At 34.9% G+C, this 27,179-nt stretch overlaps 2 protein-coding genes across 3 annotated transcripts; both read left to right on the forward strand.

Moving 5' to 3' along the window:
- The first annotated feature begins 1,040 nt into the window (after nt 1-1,040).
- On the forward strand, nt 1,041-4,545 carry LOC116288591 (uncharacterized). The gene has a single exon (XM_031695399.2). It carries the CDS (start codon nt 1,333-1,335, stop codon nt 3,313-3,315), a length of 1,983 nt encoding a protein of 660 aa, XP_031551259.1. The 5' UTR covers nt 1,041-1,332; the 3' UTR covers nt 3,316-4,545.
- A 3,401-nt stretch (nt 4,546-7,946) lies between these two features.
- Nucleotides 7,947-27,160, forward strand: LOC116288570 (receptor-type tyrosine-protein phosphatase N2). Of its 2 annotated transcripts, XM_031695371.2 has the most exons (23): nt 7,947-8,145; nt 8,273-8,323; nt 10,734-10,775; nt 11,668-12,486; nt 13,076-13,127; nt 14,267-14,356; nt 15,593-15,681; nt 16,228-16,298; nt 18,435-18,565; nt 19,151-19,217; nt 19,478-19,593; nt 19,986-20,040; nt 20,156-20,209; nt 20,460-20,553; nt 20,979-21,052; nt 21,171-21,248; nt 21,971-22,033; nt 22,492-22,548; nt 22,936-23,007; nt 23,730-23,824; nt 24,290-24,408; nt 24,854-24,927; nt 25,297-27,160. In XM_031695371.2, the coding sequence occupies exons 1-23, from the start codon at nt 8,061-8,063 to the stop codon at nt 25,366-25,368; spliced, it is 2,520 nt and encodes an 839-aa protein (XP_031551231.2). In that variant the 5' UTR covers nt 7,947-8,060; the 3' UTR covers nt 25,369-27,160. The 2 variants fall into 2 exon arrangements, with proteins under 2 accessions (XP_031551231.2, XP_031551232.2); XM_031695372.2 differs by lacking the exon at nt 14,267-14,356.
- Nucleotides 27,161-27,179: the final 19 nt, after the last annotated feature.

Raw genomic sequence — 27,179 nt, forward strand, 5'->3', positions numbered from 1 at the left:
CTCAAAGGATCTATACCTAGTCAAACTCAAGGGCTGATCAATGCGCTCACCTTTCTTGTTCAAGGATACTCCTTTATCGATTATGAAGAACTTGCATTTATTTTAGTTTATATTTATTGTCCTTTAGTCATTGTCGAACCAGTTCAATTCGAGCGCTTTTTCTCAGAATTGGTTGCTTGATTTGGATAGTATGAGGCAAGGGCATTTACTAAGACATTGTGCTAAACCGTCAGGTCTGATAAAATATTTTTCTAGCTTTTATACATTAATGGAATTAAGTGAAAAAAGCACACGCCATGTGATTGAATCGGTGCTCGAATGAATGGCCAAGACGATATGAAGAAGTAGTTGGCAAATTAAGTCGTAAAATGTTTGAATCCTTTAATTTAATGCCTAACAACAAACAATACCCTATACTAGCGATTTTTGACCTTTGATTACCATACTCGTCTAAACTCCTTTGTTGGTTTACCCTGAAGTGTGACGGGTTGAAAATTGGTCCAATGAAGGATTGAAAAGTCCTCTCAGTTAATCATCAACTTTCGTCCGTCTAAGCCGAAAAATCATTGAACTCGGAGGCGAATGGTAATAACTTGAACGACTACAATCTAAAGTCATTGCTCGCTCCTTTTCTGTAAAACCATGGATATAATTTACTTTTAGATAACAAAAAATATTTTACCCGTCAAGGAAAGTCCTTACCGAGAAAAGGTACATGCATTTGGATGAAAACATGTCATTTGTTACTAATCTGATTGGCATTCTATAAATTGATCAGAGCAGAGGCAATAGAGAATATGACAACTTGAGCACGAATAAGGACATAGATATAGATATCATTTAGAGACCGCATTTTCTCCATCAAAACACATGGATAAAGTGCTTATACTCGTAGCTGGCAACTCTGGACTGCTGAGGCCCATCGCGTACGAGTGATAACAACACCGACACCTCTCGACCAATCACTTCTCGTTATGCTGCCTTCCGCCAATCATGATTCACGTTTACAGGCTATTGACCTGAGCGGCAAACGAGGTGTGCTTTGAGATTTGGGTAAGTTTTGAAGAGTCGGTAGTGGGGGAACCTAGAGTCGACTACGCGAGAACCCATATTCAGCCCTCTAGGAACGCATCAACCCCGTCCTTGCCCAACAGGAGCTTCACAGCCAAGAATGTAAACAACTGGGTCCAAAACGCTTCCAGCAGATCGCTTCTACAATCGTTCAAATCCAGAGAAGACTATAATTCTGTATCATAGTTGATGCTTTATGATTTACTCCTGGTAACAGCAAAATTTTCAAAGCTAACTAGAGAATTGTGAAGTCAGTCAGTCATGGAGGAGAGTGGAGAGCCTAACGAAGTCTCTAAGGAGCAAGAAAGTTGTGGTAGAGTTAGTTTTCGTGAGGCTGACCTAGCATATCTCGTGATTGATAAAGAGAGAATGTTCCCGTTAGCGGAATTGCTTGCAAGTCTGTTCAACAATACGGCCCGGACTACGTTATTCACAAGAATGGAAAAAATCGATACTCGCAGACATTTTTGCAATGCAGAAGAAATTAAGTTGCTTAAAACGGTGAATGGGATCCATGGATCTTCGGCCATTTGTACCCTAATTCCTGAAGCAGATGTCAAGAAATACTGTGGCGTGTATGTTGATCGAACTATAGATCTGAAGCAGTTCGCTAAAGGCAAGAAAACAAGAAAATTAACAGCCAAGGATAAAGGATCTAGGAAGAGCAAAGTTTCAGAATCTAGCAAATCAACGAGTGCAGTCAATAATGACGAAGAAAATCAGATGGCAAGGAACACTAGTGACGACAAAGATAACATTATTAACCCGTTGAAGAAAAAAATACGAAATACTAGCAGTAAGCGGAGGGTAAACGGTGAAGCTAAAGTGAAAGACTCAAGGAAAGAACAAAACAAGCTTTCTAACAACGAATCGCAAGCGTTACTTGGCAAAGTATTGGACGGTAAAGATTCGCAGTTGCTTAGTTTATCCGAACATGTGACTAATGGCACACAAACCGTTTCTTTGTTGAGCGAACCTGTGGTTAAACCAAGAAACAAGAGGAAGGCAAAGGATTGCAAGAACCATATCGAACAAAACAAAAGACCTCGAGACACAGATGAAGTACTCAACACGCTCTATCCGTCTTCGAAACCTTCGACAGAGAACAGTGACGGCAACGAAGGAGAAGTGGATAGCCGTTGTTCGTCGACGGTCAGCTTAGAAAATTCGCACAGCTCTTGTTTAAACCAGTGTTTAACTAATGCAAATTCAGAAATTTTATTTTCTGATTCTTCGTCAAATGACAGTGGTTTCGGTTCAACTGCAACCCTTGGCTCGACATGTAGAGAAACATCAAGTTCGTCAGCGGCAAGGGGCAAACCCAACGAAAAGCTAGGTTTAGCAATGCCCAAGAAAATAAAATTAACTCTGCCCTCTCCAACAAAACTAGACAAAAATAAAGCAACGAAAAGAATAAAGCTACAAAAAGGACTTGATTGTAAAAACATGAGTAAACAAGTCGATCCTAGCTTATCACCCCCAGCGTTAGTAATAAAGAGACAAAATAACACTTGGCAAGTTGAAACTAAGACAGAAATTGAATCGAAAGCAAAGATTCCAAGGAAAATTCTTAAAACTGCGAAGAAAAAACTGAAATGGTCGTCGGCAGAAACACTGAAGTGTCGGGCGCTACATTTAGAAAATGGAACTTCAAATGGACAGACCATGTCGAAAAACGAAAGGCGTAAGAAACAACAGTTTTCCGACAAGGCGAACGGAGCGCTCAGTGAGGAGAGGAATGCAGTCAAAAAGAAAAGGATGGGGCAAAAGAGACCGAGGAATGGAGCACTTTTGCAAGGTTCAACTTTAGACCCTTTTACAGCAAGCAATGATCCAATGACTAATTTTTATTTGAAAGGCAAAAACAAAGGCTTGGCTAGGAAATCAGGAAGAAAGAAGGACAAACATTCTGAAAAAATGCGGATATCCCAGACTTTGGATAAAGTTAAGGTAGCGCATTCATCGAATATTGCCATGACAACGAGCGCAGGATCTTCTCTAACTTCAAGCAGCAAACGAATTTCCAATGCAAGTAAAACTTTTAAAGTAAATAAGAATTTCAAATTCATGAGTTCATTCTCTGGATTTCCATTTCTTAGTATGAGAGATGGAGACTTGAGTCCTACTTATAGTATGTCTGTTCCAGATAATATCAAAAAACCTTCATCACTTCCACTTTGGAAATGGCACTTAGGAGCACCAGTTGTTAGACATGATCCCAAGGGAAAATCAAATTTTACTTAAGTAGAAACAGTAGCCAAACATTAGACAAAGAAGCTATAGTTCTCAGCGGCTCAACATGTTTGTATGATATACACCACTCAACCTGCAACACATGTCTAGAGACAACAGTGATAAATCCCATACAGTCTCTTATACATTGCTAAGATGCTTTCATAATATATTCAGCTCTAATGCTCTGAATCTTACTAGAAGATTTTGATTTTTCCTATGATTATTAATATGAAATGACAATTGCATGTTGTTTTGGCTTGATCTAATACCAACAAGCTCAATTTAGCTATTCATTGAAAGACATTTATACTCTGTGCAGTCATAATTTTGCCTTTTATAACCCATTTACTGATGATCGCATACAAACTTCAGTTATGTTATTTATATATATATATATAACAGTTATGAAATTCATTATCACAATATCATTGCTACATTGCAAACCATCTTTCTAGCAAGTATCTCTAAATTATATAATTTTTCAGCTTAGAAAATTTCACAACATTGAACAGCATAATTGTTGATCTTTTTCCTTAAAGAAAGATAATTCTTGTATCCTCTGTATAGAAATCCTTTGAAGTAAATAAGATTTCTGTCTTGTCTAGATTATAATGAACAAAATTGTTTACGATTTACAACATCTGAATCTGCACTAGACTGCATAGCTTTGAAATGGCTTTTTCAGTGGCAGGAATGTATTTAATGATTTTAAGTAATATTCTTGAAGTTAATTTAAGATAGCTTGCGTTTAACGTTTAGTTAAATATCAAGAATTTGAATCGTTTATATGGCTTTACAACCTTGCTCCTCGTTCTGCTTTGTTCTCCACTCGATCTGCCTGCGTTTACATGTAACTAGGGCAACTTTGTCACACTTTTTGGACCTTGTACTTCATATTAAACTATCAAAACTTTAGACATAAAATTGGAAGATCTTACGTAGACTGTGAATTAATATTAAGATCGTAAATTGTTTGGATAAGCAGTCTACGCGGTCACATACGGTGTGGAAAGTTCGTCTTGATGAGCTTGACTATTAAAGTTCTAGTTGTTCAAATGTGAAACACATGAGTACTATTAAATGGTTTAAATAAATTGGAGGGCTTGAAGTGTAAATAGACCGGCACTAAGACCATATCAGTTTTTTAAAACTTTTTCAAACAATAATTTTCAAAATTTGTATATGTAAATGAAACTGTAGAAGACACGCACTGATAATATAAAACTCATGCGATATTGACTGGCAGCGTAACTTTATTTTAGTACTGCAATAATTATTCTTATCGAAGTTATAATTTTTTCTAACTTATTCTTCTTGATAACAAAAAAAAGCATGGTTCAATCACTTTATATTATTATGTAACATCATGAGTGAGTGAGTGAGTTATATTATACTGATTTATTGAATTCTATGGAATTTGTCGAAGCCTTCTTTCTCCTTCGTCCCTTTGATCTGATAGCAAAGAAAATTCAGTGATTTTTATTTCACAATTTAAAAGTAAATTCAGTGATTCATATTTCACAATTTAAAGGGTAAGTTGAATTTCGTTTTTTCAAGCAGTAAGCCGAAATAATTGGTCACTTGCGCCACCAAAGCAAAACCTATTCCGCCGGCCACGTGACGTGTGTGATTATAATCATATTATACCAAGGCATACATACATACATGCATACATATACGGCTTCTTGTCAAAGAAACTGCTCAAATACTGTCGGGATTCTATGTTAATAACCAAACTTTTAGACATTATACAATATTTTCCTGGGATTTTCATCTCCTGGTGCAAAGATTCTAAAAATTGTTCTAAAATGATTAACCCCGGGGAAACTACTTAGACTACAGATGGTTTTTTGACGTAGGCCACCCAGTGAAGACGACAAGACGCTTAAGCATAAAATTGCTTCTTAGTTAGACCGCTTTACATGTAAACTCGTGCTAAGTATCACATAAAAGTTAGAGCTATAGCTTTTTTAGTTTCACACGCGTGGAATGACAAACAGTGGCTTCACTGCCCGTGGCGTTTGTGGTGGCTGGAGTGAGACTAAGTTGATGTTCCGATATACATTTTATCTATTGAAATTTTTCATAATTATTTGTCTTTCCTTTAATATTTCAGACTACTAATTTCACGAGAAAATCAAAAAGACATTAACATAGCGCACAGCATAAGTGTTAGTGTTTTGGGTTGCCTGTGGTTTAGCTACCACAGGTACTCCTATAAAGCAAGCGCCCGCCTGTAAAAATAACCGAGAATTTCAATGCCGAATCGGGGAAAACCGCGTAGCATAGGATGATACGATCATATCTGGTTAACATATTATTCTAAGACCATCGCAGGCTGATGTTTTCAGGGCATCAGTTATAAGCTATTCCGAGGTAAGGTAAAACTGGGTCGAGTTGACATCGCAGTGCGTTGTGAGACTGTTTTAGGGAACCAAATAGACAATTTCTTGCGGGAAAAACTCGATCCAGTTTTTTTTTTTTTTTTTTTTTTTTGTCGAGCTCGGATGGTGGTCTGAATAGAATCGTGGCGTGCGGATTGATTGGCAACTACAGTCAGCATAATGACAACATCGCGGCTCAGTTGTCCAGTCAGAACAATGTTTCGTTATTTCCTATCCTTCACTGGCTTGGCATCGTAAAAGCGAGTATTTCCAAAGCGGAGTCACGAGGAGTTTTTTTTTCGAGGAAGGGGGGTGGCAGGGTCGGACGTAAACCAATTTAAAAAAGAAAGGCAATTGTAGATAGGGGAGGCGCCAATTTTAGCAATGGTAGGATCTAGGTGGCAAGTACGTCGGAGCGGATTTTTATAGTGTGCTCCTACGAAAATATCAAAGATTTGTCACTAGTATGACGAGTTTTAGTCTAAGATGGTTGGAAATTTTAATGCGGAGCATTGTTCGTTTCTTTCGTTTCTCCATGCCCCCTTCCTCCTGATCAAATCATAATCTCTTTATGCGTATCTAGGAAACCCTTAAACTTAATAAAGTTCAAAATTATGTAGTCCCTAAGTTATTTTGTCAATGAGAGCAAACAAAAGTTGTTTTAGTCAACCGGTACGTTATCATAATACATGGCGTATTGGTTATTAGTTAACAAAAATTATTGATTTTTTTTGCTCAAAAAGGGAGTATAATTCAATCGATACCGACGCCCCGCCGGACCAACACTCAGGGTCTTATAGAATAACTGACAAGAAGATGCTGTGTTTGTAATCACATCTGCAAATGGTTAAACAATTCAAGTCTTCTCGGCGTATACTATAAATATATACTATAACTATAACCCTGAATATGACGGATGTAAAAGACCCACTATTAACGCTGGTGACGACCAGTTTTAGTGCCTGTTGTTAAGGTAACTGCGCATGCTCAGTACAAGTACCAATTTGACTACGCACCAAAAGGCGAGAATTCCCTTTCTCTCTATGTATTCAGTTGCTTCTTTATAAATCCTTTTGATATACGTTTCTTATCAATTTTGCTTGTAGTTTTATTCGTATTTTTCCTAGTAAATATTACGAAGAAGTAACATGAAACTACCATGACTTACTGGGCGGATATCAAGAGACGATTTCCATCTTTTTCCCCTTTCTTACAGTTATCCATTTTCGCCCTTTTTTTCTCGGGTCTAATCATAAACAAATACCAATCATTACCTCAGAACAGCAAACCAACAAGAGCCAAAATAATGACAACAACGATTGATGATATGTCATTAACGTCAAAACCTGCGGCACATAGAACATACAACGGTTCAAAGGGCTACTCGCCAGCAAAACCTCATTAGAGCGCGCTTTCCTTCATAAGTCCACCGATCTTTCAATTATCCTCCATTGAAAAATATATTGGATTCTTCGCCTTTTCTACGGAGGAAAAAATAGGATGGAACATCTGTTATTGCGGTCTTTACTATGGTTTGGGATGAACGTAGGCGTAAAGGTTTTGACGTGAAAATAGATATCAATCTCCGGCTTGATGACGTGACTAATTTTAGAGAAATTTGTTGGTTGAAGCAAAAGAATGGGCAATAATGCATTTTTCTCTTCCAAGGAACCTTTCATGTAATAATATTTATATAAAATATATCTCATTCGAGACATAAAAATTTAACTATTCCAAGTTCATTCTTCCAATATTATTTGAGTCAAAGAAAATGTGAGAAAATGAAAATAATTAATTCAGAGCGCGATTGAGAGCAACCTTTCCTGAAAATATAAACCTTCAAAATAGTCAAAACTAATACTGCCAGTATAGCTAATTATTGATCTTGATATGTCAATAAAGAAGTATCCGAATGAATACTATTTATATTTTTAAAATTAATATTTTTATAAATTTAATATTTTTTTGAAATTTCTCTGCCGCAATGCGTGGCATGCGGAAACTAAAGTCATCAATATTGCAGTCCTCTATTTTTCACATGTAAATATATTTTTAGATTTTAGTTATATAATCGAAGTTAGAGTTAGTGTTTCTGTGACTGAAAATAAAAGGGATAATAAAAGGGGAATATATATTTTAGAGGGATAGTGTATATATATCATATTTGTTTGATAATGGTGGTCATTGATTGGTTAAAAGAACAATGCGCTTCACGAAACATCCGTTCTCCTAACAACATCCGGGACTTTCCGAAACCATTCACTCGAACAAGAACTCGAAGGTTGCTTATGGCGTTGTGGTTGTTGTCAGTTGGTCAACTGTTTTTCACCACAAAACGTACAGTTTCTTCGTAAAACCCATGGCAGCCCTATGGATAGGAACATCATAAAATATACTTTTGTCCTATCTTTATTTATTTTCTATTATGGACAGTTAACGAAGGCTTCAAGCGCCGGTAAGTTGAACAGTTTTTTGGTCAGCTTGCTAGCGATCACAAACTTGAGTGGGCGAACAACGACATGTGTTATCTTTTTTAAAACTCTTTTTTCCCTTTAATTTAACAACAATTTCTTTCTTTATAGATTGTACTTTAGATCGAAATGTTTGTGGGGAAGATGAATATTGCGAAGAAGGTACAGTATAGAGGTCAATTCTAAGTGGAATTCAAGTGAGATTCGACCAAGCCAACTTGGTCTTTGATCACTGGTCGATATGTTATTTTGTTATTTCCGCTGTGAAATCATCTTGCCTTTACCTCCAGATGTTCTTCTATGGAGTTATTAGAATCTTCAATAATATATTTTCTTTGCAAATATACATATTATTGAATACTGGCTAAAAGTCAGAGAGTATGAAGTCGATATTTTGGAAGATGTTCACTTTAGCGGGAAAATTCGGGAAACCCTATTAAGGTTATCGTTGTTTAAATCCTTGACCGGGAAAATTTTTTAAATAACACATGTTTTACCTACTAAAATTACTTACTCGTGTAATAAAGATATTAATACGAATAGTACAATTTTGTATTTTCCTCTTTACGCGCCTAGTTTTCTACGCTAGTAATTTTGGATCGAAGAGTAAGTACTCTCGTCGTCACGAAAACACAGGGAAAAATCGCACCAGATTTTTAATAAAAATAGTATTTTTCCCTGCTCTCTTGTGATACAACTGATAAAAAAGACTGTACATAAATTTTCAGTGATTTTATTAAATTCGTGAACCTTGTTCTTCGTATTGTAGCGTCCGACGCTTTTCTTTTGAATATTGTAATGTTGAAAAATAGGTGAAGCAAATCGAACACCAACAAATAATCAAGAAAGTACCCAAAATTTTCATAATATATATTCATATCTATTCATGATTTTAATACAGAAAACCAACGGTATATAACTGCGGTGTGTTATATTTTATTATATGATAATTCCAAATAAAAATAACTATTGTACATGTTTTCGTGTTTTCTTTATTAAGAAGCACTAATCGAACATCGATTTTGTTATTTCAGCTCAAAAATCGCCTAATTTATGATAATTTTTTTCGAAACAATATATTTGAATTCTTAAAAATTTTAGAGGAACTTTTAATATCTAATGACAAAAGTGTTAATGTGATTTTTGATCGTATAAGGAAATTGCGGTTTTGACTGACTTATGTTTTCAGTTCGTTCCTTGGATGAGTATTGACGTTCATTCGAGACATTACAGGAAAAATCATTTGTGCGGAAAAATCATTATTCTAGAATAATAATCAAACAACACGAAGGATTAAGGACAACTGTAAAATCGGTTTGTACTTTTTCTCCGTTATAGAGAAAATTTTGAAAATATTAAAGTTTGTTACGGTTAAAATTCGCATCTCGTCATTCGATCTTTCTGTTTACATATGCAATCCGACGCCTCTAAAGGGTCAGCGACGCGAAAAAAGCCATAAATTGACTCAGGGATGTTGAATTGCTTACCCGAAATAAGGTGTAGCTTGACATATTCCACTACGAGAATTTTTTTAACTGAAATAGATATTATAGAATGAAATGTTTTGGCTTTGACAGCTGTTTCTTTGTGAGAAATGGACATCTTTGAATCAAAACCCATATTTTCAAATTATTTTATTCTTGTTGTGTAGGAAAATTCATGCGTTTAAAATAAAAATATCTGTCTAGAACCAGGTGGATATATTGATGTCAAAGTCGACTGTTTGGTCAGTTTGGCATTCTATTGACCCCATTAGCCTCACTTATATGTCTGACTTTAAATATAAAAGAGTATTTGATTGGAGGCTTAACTATGATAGCAGCTGTTTGGATGTTATATTAGTGGTATTTATGTTTAGCGGTTCTTATGTCAATTGGTTCAAGAATAATATCATTGGGGTATGTAGGTTGATGATTTGATGACTGTATTGAGAAATATAATATTATAAAATTATTATGATACATACCACCATCACTAGATGTTATATTAAGGGGCTCCTAACTGAAGTTTGATTCATAGATATTACAATTTTATAACACACACTCAAAATACCTTGATTGTTAACATGGGTGGAGAACTTGAGTACTTTGAGAAAACCCCCTTTGACAATGAAGGGAACAAAAAAGCAGATGAACTAATCTTGCATACACTTCATTAAAGCAGCGAATCAGCAAACCATGAGAGTGATACTTACAGACTGATAAGAGACAGTGCCACTGCAGTAAATGCTACTAAGGAAATAGTATATTAGGAGATAGTGTATTTTTTTCTCCTCTCTCCCATACTCTTCTCCTCTCCTTGAGAGACTGTTCACAAGTTATTGAATAGAATAATTTCCCAATCTTATACACATCACCTGCCAGCTAATGTGCCATGTCTAATACACACTTTTATGTAGAGTGATTTTCCACAGACCGTGAAATAGTTAGTTGACTAATAGTGGTTAATAGATCTTAATTTCATTGTTTTCTTGTGTCTATTTGACTATTATTACTAGGAACAGTTTCATGGTCTGAGGAAGTTCACTCTTTGGTATAAACTAACTGTGCTCTTTGAATTTCACATTTTTCAGGGTATGTATTTGCAAGATGTGTGAAGAGAAATCAAATTCCAGGTATTTATCCTCTGTGTTGTGGTTTGAGATATTATTATTATTCTATCAATACATTTTTGAGCAAACAAAAATGATGAAAAGAAAACAAAAACCCAAACTCTAGATTGTATTTTGGTTAAACATCAAATTCCAGGTATTTATCCTCTGTGTTGTGGTTTGAGATATTATTATTATTCTATCAATACATTTTTGAGCAAACAAAAATGATGAAAAGAAAAGAAAAACCCAAACTCTAGATTGTATTTTGGTTAAACAACTTAGTTTACTGTTGTACTTTCTGTTGATTGAATAAATAGATAGGGGGATCATTCAAAAATAATTTATTGTTTACTGTTATGTTATAATATGTCTTATATAATTTCTAATTCATCTGTACTATTCATATATATGATCATTGTAAATCAGCAACATCTAGTTTTTATATTGTAAAGCGCATGAGAGCATCTCCCTATGGTTCATGCTCTATACATAGAGGATATTACATGGGCACGCGGAGATATGAATTTTATCTTCGAACACTCAAGCAGCCATGTAATGTTCTGTTTATTATATAGATATCGATGAAACTTAAATAAAACAAAAGCTCAAAAATTCTTTATTGAAATAGCAAGCCGATTCAACAGCGATATCTTCACGTGTGAAAGATATGGTATTTTCCACTGGTGAAAGATATCAAGTTTTCAACACTAGAGAAAACCTGGTATTTCATCGATATCTATATAATAAAAGAAGTAAATTTATTTATTATTATTATTATGTTGGCCATTGGTTACAAGAACATTTTTTCTTTGATAGATTATGATAAAGCTTTAAAAGCTTTACAAGACAAAGATATTTTAAGAGACTTATTTTGACTCTGTATTTAAGATAGATTACTTATTTTTCAAACCAGATTATGGTGATTACAGACCAAACGATGAAGGAAGTAATTATAGAGACATAGGATATGATTTCAACTCTCGTCGAGGAGAAATTCCGGAACGGAAACACTCTTTTGATGAAAATGGATACGACAGCTCAGAACCAACCTTAGAAGACAAGGCGTTGATTCAATCTCTACCACTGGAAGGGAAGAGAGAAGGTTACGAATATAATGCCAGAGGTGCACCTGGACCTGATCTTCCTCCTATAGTACCTGAAAACTGGGATAACATAGAACTTAGGAATGATATAAGTGTAGGTGATAGAGGTCGACAGTCAGCTGATGAAGGTCATCATGATTTTGAAAGCAGCAGAGAATTTCATTTACCTAGAGAACACCATGAAGGAACACACCAAGCATTTCATGAAGACCTTGCCAATGAACAGGTCTCCATCGAACATCTCCCTCCAGAAAGCACTAACAGCGAATCTGAACACACTAAAGACACAAAGACTAATGATAATGCAACACCAGACAAAAAGGATAAAACACTAGACAAACCCGTTCATAGTTCTCATTCTGAAAGCAGTGACAATACCAATGATGATATAGACTCCAAAGGAAAAGTTATGATCAAAGGTGAAGTAAAAAAGGCAGAGGCCAACATTGACCAAGGACCCAACCCAGAAAAAAATTACGAAAGAATTAAAGATTTTTTCAAGTCCCAACAGGCAAGTTCTATTGTTGAAGTTCCAAACGCTGTTAAGAGGGAAGAAGCTTCAAAGATTTCTAAAAAGAACTTTGTTCAAATAAACAAGAATGTACAAGATGAAGTTAATACTGAGGAGGGTAAGTAGCTAAATTTTGCAATTATAAAATGGCGTTTGCATTCTAAGTGGAAATATGAAAGCTTATTACATGGTTCGATTCAGTGGTTGCTGTACAATATTCAAATAAAATATACGTTACTGAAAAATGAAAGTGTATTTTAGGGTTATCATAAAAACGAGTCATTATAAGGCTTCCTGGGGCAAACCTGTTGCAAACTGGTTTTTGGTCCTTCTAGTTTCTTATACATAAAATTCTGTTATGTAGCTGGATAATTTTACTTATCCTTTTGTATTTTAACTATTTTAAATTTCAATATTAATTTGGGTTGGAATAGTTTTTCTATTTCCTACTAACATTAATCTCATAAACTTGGGAATTGAAAATGACTATATTCTCATCCATTAAGAGCAGGAAAAATAGCTTATCTCATTTTCATCATATACTACTATTTTGATTTCTTGAAATATAAATTTGTGGAATATTTTGTTTAAATTTTTCACTTGGGAATCACAAAGATCCTGTGCTATATATACACCTTTCATATGATTGTGTGTAGGCAGATGTTCCTAGGACAGTCTTGATGTGTATTAATCATTTTTGTATTCAGTTGAAGACAGCAGAGCCTCAAAGAAGTCCTTGAAGATTGATTTGGACAAAAAGTAAGTCATAAACACAGCAGAAAATGAGCCTCAACATTTTTTACATCTTCTATGCTGAAAAAATATGTCTAGTATGTGCTGCCTTAGTTGCCAAAGATGATAATAATTTAATAAAGCCATAATAATTCAATAAAGTGAGCTTGATTTAAAAGATTAACTCCATAGGGAACTAGGTGACTAGAAGTCTCTTTTTTCCATTGATATAGTTACAAGCCATTCACTTCATATTACCTCAGTTAACCTTCTGTTTTACTAATACTAGGGATGTCACCGAACTGGGTTTTCAGCCAGAAAGTCATTCCATGATCATGCCTCTAAACATCCATCATTCCACACACAAACAGAGTGAAACTTTTTTTTTGTATTCCTTTCTTCAGGCGTTGGTCTCCTTTGATAATTTTCTTTTCCACAAATTATCAAAAGGATGCCGAAACATGGAGAAAGGAATGTAGACTAAAAGCTTGATATTTGTCGGCAGAGTAATGTACGTTTGGAGGTATAACCACTGCATGTTTTTTTCTGGCTTGAAAACCCAGTTCTGTGGTATGTGTAGTAACATCACACAACTAGACACTTTTTTAGTAGTGAATAGAAATCTTTGCTGCAAGTTTTTCTTATTTATTGAGGCAAAATTTGTCCTTATAGAACTAGTAATAACTTTCTATCAGTAGATAGTAGGTACCTGGGGAACTGGTTTGTTGTAAATTTTGTACTGCTTGATTGTTGAGGGAATGTTCTTGTTTCCTGTTTGGTGCACACTGCTGTTCATGATGACTGTAGATTCAGTTATACAGGTTTGGCAACCTCTATAAGCTAGCTATTCATGTGTAGATGCTAACGAAAGTCCATTATATGTTTAAAAAACATTTGCTCTACAACACATTTAATTTGTACAAATGAGCCTGTAGACTAGAATCGCAGCAGTATTTACCAAATAAAAAAGCAACCTTTCCAGCATAACAACCTAAAAATACTTGCCGATTGATGTTAGCTATGGAAATAATTATGTGCTAAATCATTTATCTATGCCCTAAAGGATTGCACTGCCTAATTTAAAAGCAGATTGTTGATAAGCTCTAACTTAGAACACAACACGCTGCCTCAAACTTAATGTGTTTATCCGTCAATGTGGTTCTCAGCATGACTACCCCTGAAGCTTTGGCCCTAATGAAGACCCTTGAGAAAACTCTGTGGATCAATGCACCTTCACCAATGTTTACCTTACTAAAGTAAGCCCTCTTGTTCCAATAGACCTTTTTCAAAGTTATAGATACCTCTGTGTTCCTTGATTACAGACTCATTTACTCAGGGTTAGCCTCATTTTAGCTTAATAATGCTAGAGTGCATAAAATACAGTCGTTTGCAACTAAGCGTGAACACCAGACACTAAAACATGTTCTAACTAGCGGCTGAAACGTTGAAGTTAGTCAACCGGAATGTTGAGGTTTGGCGCCAAAGGCAAGCCTGATGGCAAAGTTTGTTCAAATACATGTGCGTGTTGATCTGTTGGTGTTGGTCATGGATTCTTTTGAAAGAGTAGACATAAGTAAGTTTCTAGAAGAAATCGATCCTGATCTCCTTCAGTATTCTTCACATTTTCAAAAAAAAGGCTTTACTTCAAACAAAAGCATGAAGTACTGGAGAGAAAACGATTTTGATTCTTTCGAGATTGAAGTACCTGATGGAATTTGCGTGCCCAACTGTCCAACGAATCATTTTGAAACATAAACGTTCCAGTTGACTAACTTTTCAATGTTTCAGCAGCAAGCTAGAACATGTTTTAGTGTCTGTTGTTCACGCTTAGTTGCAAACGACTGTATATCCATGAAAAATCTCATACGAAATTGCACAAATTTGGACAAATTAGTAAATTGAGTAGACTGTAGACCTACAAAACCTTGCACTAATTTGTACAATTTTTGAGTTATCATTTTCACGTATATACTATGTTATGCACACTAACCGCAAATTATAGAATGCACCATTTCTGTAGCATAAACACTCTAAAATTCCATGAACCTTTGCTGGAATACATAAAACTAAGCTACACATAAATGGGGCTAATCCTGAGCAACAGAGAATTCAAAACTAGAGTATTTTTGAAGCAGTTCTTGTTGTGTTTTGTGTTTGAGTTAATGATAATAAAGTTTTAAGCTATTTGTATCTCATGCTGGTAATCCAAGTGCTTGCATGCTAACCATAACGTTTTTATGTAACATGATTTTAACCATAGAATGAAAAATATTATTCATCCAGGAAATAGTAGTAATGATACTTACCGTATTCATTTGTTCCACAATTTAGGGTCATAGAATTATAGAAAGATCGCCATCTTTCTTTAAAATGACTCTCGATTATGAATAAGTATCATTATTATTATGATTTTAACTGTTTTATTCTAGATTTTAATTGTCTCATTCATTATGTGTCATTGATTTACCTAACCTCTATTCATTTCTCCACAGGGTTGAAGATTCTTCGGTACATGTTCGCACAGTCAAAAATGACTATACTCCTGAAAGTGAGAAGGATATAGCTAAAAGAATCAATGAAGGTGAATAATTGATACCTTACCAGTTACACAACAGTTTTATGCAAACAACACCCAAATGTCTGGGTTTTTAGCCTCTGCAATCAAATCTTGAGTGAGTGAGCCTTTACGGTAATGCAAATCTCCAGAGACCGGAGCCCTGTATAGCATTAACAAACAATCATACAACTTGCTTGCATACCCCTCCTAGTTGTTGTTGACCTCTGTTCCTCAGCTTTCCTAAAAACATGTTGATATTTTTCTCAAATTTGTTTATGCATCATAATTAATTGGGCGGGTGAAAAAAATTGTTGCAAAATTTAATGTAAACCAACTATTTAAATTTTAAATGACGAAAATTTAAAAGCCAATTTTTAGATTCATTGGCTTGATTGCTTTCAAAATGTTTGGTAGGGGCTTTCACTGACCCTTTCACTCTATCCTGAAGAAGATATAGACATATTTACTTAAAGGCAGCTAGTGTTGACTCTGATTATTTATTTATCTAAAGATCACCAATAACAAAGAATGTGAACTACTGTTTAAACCTATTTTTCTTTTATATTCTAGATGCCAGCGTAAGAGATGCTGTTGCCAGACAAACGGGCATGAATATTTTAAAGGCAAATCAAGACACACCTGTAAGTTAACAAAAAACTCATAATCAACCCATTTATGAATCCCATTTTCCAGCAATTTGGTAAAAATTGAAATAAAATCAGCTTTCTGAAAAGAATTAGGATTTCTTTTTGAAATTCAGTGATCATCAAGCATTTTTCATAGTGTTTCTTTCATAGCACCATTTCCCTCACTTGTTTAATATTGAAGATTTTGTTTACCATTTTGTGGAAAAAATATATGATTATGGGTAAAGTGATTATGGGTTAAGCTTGAGAAAGTGATTGAAGTAGACAGATCAATTCAAAAAGGTTTTTCAATATAACTTTGTAAAATCCCCCTCAAAAAATATTTTTTATGTATGTTTATATAATACATATGTTCTTACAAGTTGGTGACTTAAATTTTGATGACCAAAAATGGGTTTTCCAAGACCAATCTTGCCTTAATAATCTCACTAAATAAATATAGTTTTTAGCTTTTAAATTTGCCAATTGCCATTGTTCAGGAATAAATGGAAGGACGAAAAAGAGAACATTTTTCAGCTGTTTTATTCCTTTGTTAACAAAAAAAGTTATGAATATTTATAAGCCCATCCAGAATGTCAGGTGTTCATCGTCATGGCAATGTCAGACCATCAATTAGTTATGACATCATTTCCTTTGGCCTCTCTTTCTGAACAAAGACATGAATGATTAATAAGTTCCTCCTTTGAAGTTCAGTTTTTTAGTGGAATGTATCAACAAATTATCGATCGTACTTGACTAAAACTCAAGTTCATTCCTGCCCTAGAAAATACTGGTAAGGTAAAAAAAACTTTAGTATTTAAAACAATAGCTTCAATCCAGGAATTATGTTTTAAGAGGGAAAAGAAACTATATGTTTTGATTTTCTACACAGCAGTATAAATTTTTCTTGATCAACATGTAAATCAAATAATGATTTATTTTACTTTAGTTTGGTATTCTTTGAAGTCCAAGATGAGAGTGGTCAAGTAAAGAACCTCATTTATCAATTTCAAATCATAAAGCCTTGATACTTCATTTTATTTTACAACAAAAAAACTTATTTTTTTGTCATTGAAATTGCTCTCAGAAAAATGAATGGAAATGAATCATAAGTTATTTTTTATCTTTTCTTTGTGGTTTTATATGGGCTGATAGACTAGCATTTACGTTGAGTTAATTTAAACTCCACAAGTTCTACAATTCTTATATGTAATATAAAATATTTCATTTGTTGCTGTAGGCTTAGTTTTAAAAAAAACCAGTTCTATTTTTAAGACATTGCTGTGAAAGTTGAAGGTTTTATCTTCTATCCTTCTTTTCATTCAAACTGAGGATACGACTAAAATGAAAATATGACTATTGAAGAAATTGCAATAAATAAAAATTTCAAACTTCAAAGTTTGCCTAAAGCTAATGCTGGCCATCTTATATTGTCACTCTACTAAGTTTGAGTTCCTGAATATATAGACCTTTGTGTGAGGCTCCTGGACATGAGAATTTGTTCTTGATCTGTTAGTAATATCAGTGTAAAAGTCCATAGTTTTTCTTTCTTCTTTTATCTCTTTTGTTTTGTTTCACACTACTAGCCTTAGCTTTGTGAAGTGATATTTTGTTATCCATTAACAATATGTAACAGCATTTGAGATTTTAATTTTGTGTCAAAATTCTCATTTGCAATTCTTTAGATAAATAAATGTATTGATATTTTATAAGTTATAAGTTATATGTACAGCTATTTAAAGTCACATGTATTCCCATATTACCTATCTTTCTGCTTTGAACAAGTAATAGAAGAGATCAGACTTTTTTCTTTTAACAATAAGGATGCAACCTTTTAACTTATTTTTTGATTTTGAATGACCAAGGAAATAAACCTTTTCCAGGGAATAGCTTTTGCCCTGGAATAATCTCATTTTTTCAGCTCTCAAAAACTACTAAGGAATGTTTTGTACATTGGTGTACTGATTTTTGAACAATATGTTTTTTTGGTAATCATACTAAGCAAGTGTTTTGCTTTTTTGATACCCATTTCCTAACTTAGTATTTCGTGAGTAATGGAACCCAAAAACCTAGGGACCTATGGCAGTTCTTGTCACATTATTACAGATGTAATAAATATCAGTTATTAATATTGCTGTTTCTCTTATCTAGAGCAAGTTTGAAACCAAAACAAAGCACGTTGTTACCCAACAACCAAAATACTTCCTTACAACCCTGATAGTCGTTGGATGTGTTTCTGGGATCATCCTTTCTGCAGTAGCTGTCTATCTTATCATGAAAAGGTATGTATCTTTATCATTAAAATGACTTTATATAGAGATATGTTGAGAGTATCATTCAGACTTGGACCTTAATCACAAGGTAGCCGTGTTGGAGCATTTGATTTTTCTGGCACTGCTTCACATTGAGCATGAAGTTAAGTGTAGTACGTAACTGAGAATAAACATGGCCCTGTGTGATAGAGGTCCATTGGTCAATAAAGATTCATAAACGCCATCATTATAGTAGTTCCAACATCTTGTTTAATCAAAACCATGGATGGTATTGATGATCCTCACAGGAACAAAGCACCATGCTTACTTATCACAGAAGACTTGTGAGACTGCAATAGTGTAGTAATCTAGAATGTTTTGCAAGTTGTACATCTTTAGTAGTACAAAACCCATACTTTAATTAACCCCAATCCTTTTTGATATGGGAGTACATGTACACCCTCACCCTCCTTCCTCTCCCTCTCCCTCTCCCTCTCCCCCACCAAAAGCACTATATATTTTCTATAATATCACAGACTTGTGTGATTAGAATAATATGTAATTGATCTAGAAAGGTTTTTAAGTCATATACTATAAAAATATTTTCTTTTCTAGGTACAATGAAACTAAAAAATTTAAACCAGTCACTTTACCTGGACAAGAAGCTGCTGCTGATTATCAGGTTTGTCATTATCAACGGGGAAACAAGGATAGTGTACATGTAGGAGTAGTGGCTCTTGATTTGAAGGTTTTTCTCCAGGTTCTCTAGTTTTCCGTCTTACACAAAACCTAACAATGCTAAATTCCAATGTGATTTGTCAGCCATGGCCTGACTTTAATCAGCCCAGTGGTTGTTTCAGGGTATCAATAAAGGTTTGAACAATAACAACAACAGATAAATATTGAGATGTTCTTATTTATAACATTTGCTATTATTTCTAGGAACTATGTCGACAGTTCAGGGCAACCCAAGGATGGGAAGCTCCAACAAAGGCTGGTGGACATACAGAAAAAGACAAGTCTCTGTTAGGCTCTGCCAAACCACCAGCATATTCTTGGTTAGTGTGACACTCAATTAGACTTACTGTGATCAATTAATCACAATATTATGCAAACTCAGGTAGTTGCAAGCTGCTCTTTGCAATTTCTTTTTTCACTGCCATCAGTCAAAAATATAACTAGTTAGTTTTGATTGACAGCAGTGAAAAGCCAATTTCACAACAAGTGGTTAAAATATCTGAGTTCACAAAATATTGAAAATTGCAGTAATTTAATTTTCTCCATTGGTGATGGGGAAGACAGTTGGGGAAGGGTAATGGAGTCCTGAGGGAGACAGAAAAAGGAGGAGAGCCTGTAAAAAAACTACAGGGCCAGTTTAAACCTTTTGAACCACAGTTTCCTTACAGATGTATTATTGGAGCTCCTAGCAGTAATTTTGTTGTTATTTTAGGAGTGAAGAACCGGTTGTACCCAACATGGATATATCAACTGGACATGTAGTCTTGGTAGGTTTCTTTCTTTATTGTGTATTGTTATAACTGCACATATCTTTTTAATACCTTCAAAGCTGTAATTGTTTTAACATTTTAACTAATTTATTATAAAAATATAATTCAACAGGCATACATGGAGGATCATCTCAAAAACAAAGATAGATTGAACAAGGAATGGGAGGTAAGTTATCCATGCTAAGTATCAGTGGTGGATCCAGGGGAGGGGTGCAGGGGGTGCGCACCCCTCCCTGGTTCGACTTGGTGCCCCTACTTCAATGATTTAACCAATACAAAATTTGTTTTTTCCCTTTCATTCTAAGGGATGCACCCCTCCCTGGGTTAACTATGTGCACTGCGCCCCTCCCTGAACAAATTGCTGGATCCGTCCTCGAGTATCATTAACCCATAGATTATAAACTGATTTTCCTCAGGCATTGTGCACGTATGAAGCTGAACCTAATGCTACAGAACTGGGTAAACAGGATAAGAATGTGAGGAAAAACAGATACAGTGATGTTCTACCATGTAAGTTATTTGCAGTCATGATTTTGAATTAGATTACAGAGACTCTTATTTCTCAAATTATGGTATCATTTTTGAAATCTGAAAAGGATTATGGCAAGAAAGAAGTTATGATTTGAAAAGTATCAGGCCAGATTTCTGAAGCCAAATTGAAATCTTTGTTCATCTTGATAGAATCATATATTCAAAAATTGTGATGTAAAACTTGCCAATTTTGGCATATTTGAGGAATAAAGTTATAATTAAACAATAAAGATAATACATTGGATGGATAGGAATTCTGTACAGTCTGATAGGTTTGTTTGGTGTCACCAATTTTATACCATGACAGTGCCACACGTTATGAATTGTCCATTCATAACAGCATCTAATCTAAGTCTTGTTTTCAAGCCATGCCTTTACCTTGACCTGACCTTTTGTCTATACAGATGACCATAACAGAGTGGTGCTAAGAGAGACTGCCAATGCATCTGGTTCAGACTATGTCAATGCCAGCTTTATTGTAAGTTCATCAATCTACCTCAGTCTTTCATTAAAGCTCTCATTCCATTTGTCTCATTTTCAATTCCTAATAAACATTGAAAATTTATCATAAATTTTGTCTTGATTGTTAATTATAGACTGACCATGATCCAAGAAACCCAGCCTACATTGCTACACAAGGTCCACTTGCCCACACAGTGTCTGATTTCTGGCAGGTACGTTTACACTTTAGTAGCATGGTAAATTCAGTGTTAATAATAATTAGTGTACCTAAATAGAATTCCTTGATGAATGCAGGAAGTCCTAATTCCTCACTCACTTGCTTTTCCCTCCTCTCCTCCATATACTTCCCTGCCACCATGTTGAAATGTACCTAAGGGTCGGACCATTAAATTCCAAATTATGTCCAAAAAAAATTCCTGCACAGCCATGAGGCATAAAAAAAATCTACACAAAATAAATTGTCCGACCCCCCCCCCCCCCCCAAAAAATCTTTCTCTGAAACTTTTCTTATGCACAATATTTTTTCCACTCTTTAAAGCTGTGCTTGAATTTTTTTGGGGGGGGGTTTTTGCTCAAACCCCTCCCCCCCCCCCCCCCCCCCCCCCCATCAAAAATCTAATAGTCCATCCCTAAATGGTAAAATTGAACTATGAATGGAAGAACCTTCCCATAAATGGAAGAGTTTCCCATTTTCTCTCACATTCTCATTTCCCTCCTCTTCTCTATATCAATACCTGACACCATGTTTTAATGTACCTAAACAATAACTTTTCCCCATGAATGTAAGAAGTTCCCCATAAATGGGAAAATGTCCCAGTTTTTTTCCTATTCCCATTTCCCCCTTCTATCCCCTCTCCTGGCACCCTGTTTTTCTGGGAAATCATCAACTTGTCTTGTCAGAGGATTCACATTGATTCTATATTCATTTTTGCAGATGGTTTGGGAACAAGGAGTAATCGTTATTGTCAATCTTACAAGACTCTCTGATCTAGGACTGGTAATTACATTTGATTTCAAAAATACTTTAATATTTCTTATAACTTGTAGTGCACACACACAATGTTTGTTTGTTTTCCTTTGTTTGTTGACATCTTTCAACCGCCAGCTCTCATATTTCAAGGTTTAGAAGTACATATTGAGATGAAAACTAGAAGATAGAGCGCGACGCTTCATTGTCAATCAGACACCATAATCAAGCGAGTGATCAAAATCTTGGTCAAAAACACAAACTGAATTGCAATAAATTAGCATATTGGTTTCCTATTCCCTAAAGATGGACTAATTAGTCCAATAGCTAGGGACATAAATATGTGATTTTGGGTTAAAGAAATCATATGTTATTACTTTAATATCTTTTCCTAGATAAACATATTTTAAAATTTTACTCATGGAAAGTATAAAAAAATCATGGTGTTTTGAGTACTTATACATTTTGGCCTGTTTTTCAATTTTTAGCCTCAGTGTCACAGATATTGGCCAGAAGAAGGCCATGAAACATACCATATATATGAGGTAAGCTTTGATGGCTATATATCATAAAATATTACCCTCATAATTAATTTAAAGCTGGAAGATTGCATGCTTCTTGTACCACGCGAGATCATGGTAACTTGGAAAATAATTATGTGTTTATACATGAGGTTTTTTTCGGTTTGAAGCATGATGTGTTGAAAAAAGTTTGACATTTCGTCTACGCTGTGGTAGTCTTCATAAGAGTTATGCATTTAGTACAAAAAGTTTCAAAAACATGAATTTTAAAAACCTAGCTTTTTATTAAATATTATCCTGTCATGAGATCTTGAGGATTTGAGTTATGGGTCAGTAATTTTGTAGACAAAGATGTATTCTAAAGCTACAAATCAATCATTAATGGAAATATATGTTCTGTTTTTTTTTTAGGTTCATCTAGTGTCAGAGCATATATGGTGTGATGACTACCTTGTTAGAAGCTTTTACCTGAAAAATTTACAGGTAAGTTTATTGAGTTGGAATATTGCCATCCTGTAGGTTTGTGTTACCTTGCTCCAGTCCTCAACAGTTATAATATTGGGAGAAAATCACATAGCAAGAACAAGTCATACAAGCTTATTTATCATACTCTGAGGTTCTGCAACACATTTATGCATATCAAATGCATTTTTATCCACTATTTTACCTTTGACAACCTTTTTATTGACTTTACCTTTGGCAAGCAAGGCCCTACGTGCCTCATGGCACGAGGAGGATAGGTAGCAGGTAACCTTTGGCAAGTGAAATATATCTCACAAACATCTGTTACCCAGACCTTTGCTAGCTAGGGTGAAGGCATTTAACTCATGAAATAAAAAATCCTAGTCAACATGTAATTGTCAAATAGACACAAAAGAAGACAATAGAATTAAGGTCTACTAAAGTGTGTTAGTCTAATGTCTATTTCACGGGTTTAATGACTTCACTCTAGTCATTCAACTTCTAATACTGATAAAGCTAGCAAGCTCAATTAGTGCAAGCTTAGATTCTGTCAGTATTTTACATCTGATATGACATGCTTTGATAGCAAGTTCTTTAACATTTTTAACGTTAATATGCCAAGGTTATTTTAGTACTTCTAGTTTCTACTGATAGTGCTGTGTGTGTGTTGAGCTAGAAAAGAAAACTTTAATACTTTGCCATTTCATAAGAATCTTACAATATTATAACCATTTTATTTTCAGACCAGTGAAACTCGAACAGTCACTCAATTCCACTTCCTCTCCTGGCCAGACCTTAATGTTCCCACAAGTCCCAAACCTTTGCTTGAGTTTAGAAGGTACTGTGATCTAGTATTAGTATAGGAAAAAAGAACTTTCAAAACATTACGAGTGTCTAATAATTCCAAATTATACGAGAAGACTGTGCAATTTTTTGTTTATAGTGCACTCAACAAAATTTCAGTAAAATATGCAAAGCAACGCCGTTCATCTTTGTCCATTTGCAGCCGATTTTCAGTCCATAGCACAACTGAAATGCATAAAAAAGATTAGTTCTTACAGCTTTAAAATTTTATTTATATGTTTAGAAATGAATAGAAAATAATTGTTTTGACATTGTTTTGGCCGTGTTGCCATAAGGACTTAATTCGTTACTCCTACGGAGTACAATTAAAGCTATAATTGTACTCCTATCGACCAATCAGAGTCGAGTAATTTTGTTGAGTGTACTATAATGGATAATATAATCAACCTCAAAAGTACCATTTGTCATTATTTTGTTCTATTTTGGTTGTCATTATCAGGAAGGTGAACAAGTGTTTCCGTGGCCGTTCATGCCCGATAGTGGTTCACTGTAGTGGTGGGGTAGGCAGAACAGGCTGCTACGTCCTTATCGATATGGTCCTCAACAAGATGATGAGAGGTATGCTTGTAAATATTCTATCTGAAAAGGTTGAAAACTCCAGTATATGTCATTGAACAATCACTTTCTATTGACATCTACCATACTGATGCCAGAATGCTCTTTTGAGGCCCTTGGTATGCTTACATTCTATCTGAAAAGCTTGAAAATTCCAGCTCATGTTCACAATCATTTTCTATTGACATCTAACACACTCCTGCCAGAATACTCTTTTGTAGCTCTTCGTATGCTTACATTTTACCTGAAAAGCTTGAAAACTGCAATGCATGTATATTTTCTAATGTCATCTACCTAACTGACCAATAGATACCAGAATATTTTTCTACCTATATCACCCTTGAACCTTTATTCCTTTAACCCATTCACCCATTTTTCTTCAACTCCTATCATGTATTGTATTGTGCTTTTAAAAATTGGTAATAAATTTCCTATTGCTTGGGTTAAGGTGCAAAGGAAATTGACATTGCTGCCACAGTAGAACATCTAAGGGACCAAAGACCTCATATGGTGAAAACAAAGGTAAATTAAGTTCGATTTGACTCATTTCTTAAATGTGATATGGTGTTTCCCTGCGTGACTTAGATTCTACTTATTCGAAGAAAATAATTTGTTAGCAGGGTGTGCAGAGCACCCTAAAAAATGGGGGGGGGGGGGCCTAAGATCGGAAAATATATGAGACTAGTATGAGGAAAAGTGAGGATGGGCCTAAGATTGGAAAATATCAGAGTCGTATGGGAAAAAGGGAAAAAGTGTGGTGGCTGTAGTTGCCAGCCTCCCCCCACTCCCCCTTCCCCCTCCCCTTCCCCCTGCAGTCCCTGGTTAGGGATGACTTCAGGCTTGTTGTGTACATTCACTTAACTTCCACTTCCATATTCTTACGTTTTTTAGGCTCAGTTTGAGTTTGCCCTTACAGCAGTGGCAGAAGAAGTCAATGCAATTCTACAAGCATTGGCCAAATAAATATACTATCAGCGGCACTGCAAGCAGCAATTCCAAAGAAATTCTCATGTCATTTCCAATATCATCATATATATGGCACTATAATTTAAATTCAGGGAACTTTAAAAGTTTTATTTAGGTAATTTTAGAAGTCAAAAATGGGCAAATTTTCAGTATTCACATCCTTCGATACATCGGTTCACAAGTCAAACACAAAACATTAAATATAGGCTACAAGATGGTTTGAAAGAATTATCCAAATTTGAACCTTGGTTGAATGCTTCCTTTTTTAACCAGTGAACCGATGTATGGAAAGTGGTGAATTGAGAGTTTAAAAAGTAAGAACTGGGAAATCGTGTTGTGATTGTGTGTTTTAAAGAGTATTTGAGTTTAGTCCCTCAAATTGTTCATTAGGTCGAATATGTTAGCATTTAAACGGTTTGCTAATCTCTCAAAGAGAGGTAATTTTGAAATTTAGTTTGATAATAGTTTTCAAATTTGTACATTAGTTTCGTGGTATGTTTGCCAGTTTGAAATGGAGAAGGTAAATTTATCAATACGACTTGATGTCGTCTACAAAATACACAAATAATAGAATATTTATTTATAAAACCAAAATATTCTGACTTACCACCATTTTTTTTATAATTACGCGACAAACATAGCTCAAAACATTGGGGTTTTTGGCTTCAGTCAATCAAAGATCAGTCAGTCAAAGATCAGTCAATCAAATAATTACAACCTGAGACTGATGGAAATTTGGTTGACGCAAGCCACCCCCAGATGACTTGAATTAAGTGGGGTATTGCCTATTTACCAGCTACGGTTGCTATATGGAAAATATGAAAATATCTAAGATTTTAATCCTTTCCATAGCAATCGTACTTGGTAAATAGGTAAGACCCCCCTTAAAGCTGGTTGTCTTGGTCGTATATTTATAAAAGTGTTTTAAGTTAGAAAGGTAGATAATGGAAAATTTAGCTTGCATAGCTGGTTCTTACTTACTAGCTACCCAGGCTAAAGAAGTTGATCAGGTACTTTCTGGCCAAAGGTCTTTAGGCAGGATAACGTACGTTACATTAATAATATAATGTAACATCGGTCTTTAAAAGGGGTAAACTATAGTTCACTATATGGTCTATAGATACATCTTAGTCGGGGGCCGTGGAGCTGAAGCATGTTGGTTGGGGCCTAAAGCCCTGTCTTGATGTTTTGTTGACCACACCCTCCAAGGTCTCTGCATCTTAGGAAATCCATCGTTAATTTGGGTCTATCGGTCTTAAGTAGCTCATGTTCAAATATTACAATTACATTTGGGAATCATACATTTAGTCAATGTGTCAGGAATTTGGACCAAGTGCCTACTTTATTTACAGGCATCCAGCAAAAGTGTCAGTGTCCACTCAGGGATATTAATCTATATTTTTTGTGAGGAAAATTGAATTCATCAGTGTGTTTGTGGATATATTTTCGTCATTTACTTAACAGAAAACGTATTTAGGGGAATACCACAGATAAAAGAGTCGGGAATTATTCAAGAGAATATGCAGATATATTTACAGCTATTCTATCACGTTCATGCCTTTTATTTCAACGCAGCTGTAATTATTTTTGTATTTTAAATTAATTTTACAGCATACAAATCCTAGACTCAATGGAGTCCTTGTTTATCTATTTCAACAAAGGGTCTCAAATTCAGGTTAAACTGAGTTCATTATGATATAAAAACAATCGAAATTTCTTTCACGGTCTCTATGTAAAATTCACTAGAACGGGAGTGCTTAACTGAATGAATAAAACAATAATAATTGGGGATATTTGTTTGTTTATAG

Source organism: Actinia tenebrosa, unplaced genomic scaffold (assembly GCF_029948245.1).
Source record: "Actinia tenebrosa isolate PJP-AT-01 unplaced genomic scaffold, QUT_ActTen_1.0 PGA_scaffold1__47_contigs__length_23844297, whole genome shotgun sequence".
Classification (NCBI taxonomy): domain Eukaryota; kingdom Metazoa; phylum Cnidaria; class Anthozoa; order Actiniaria; family Actiniidae; genus Actinia; species Actinia tenebrosa.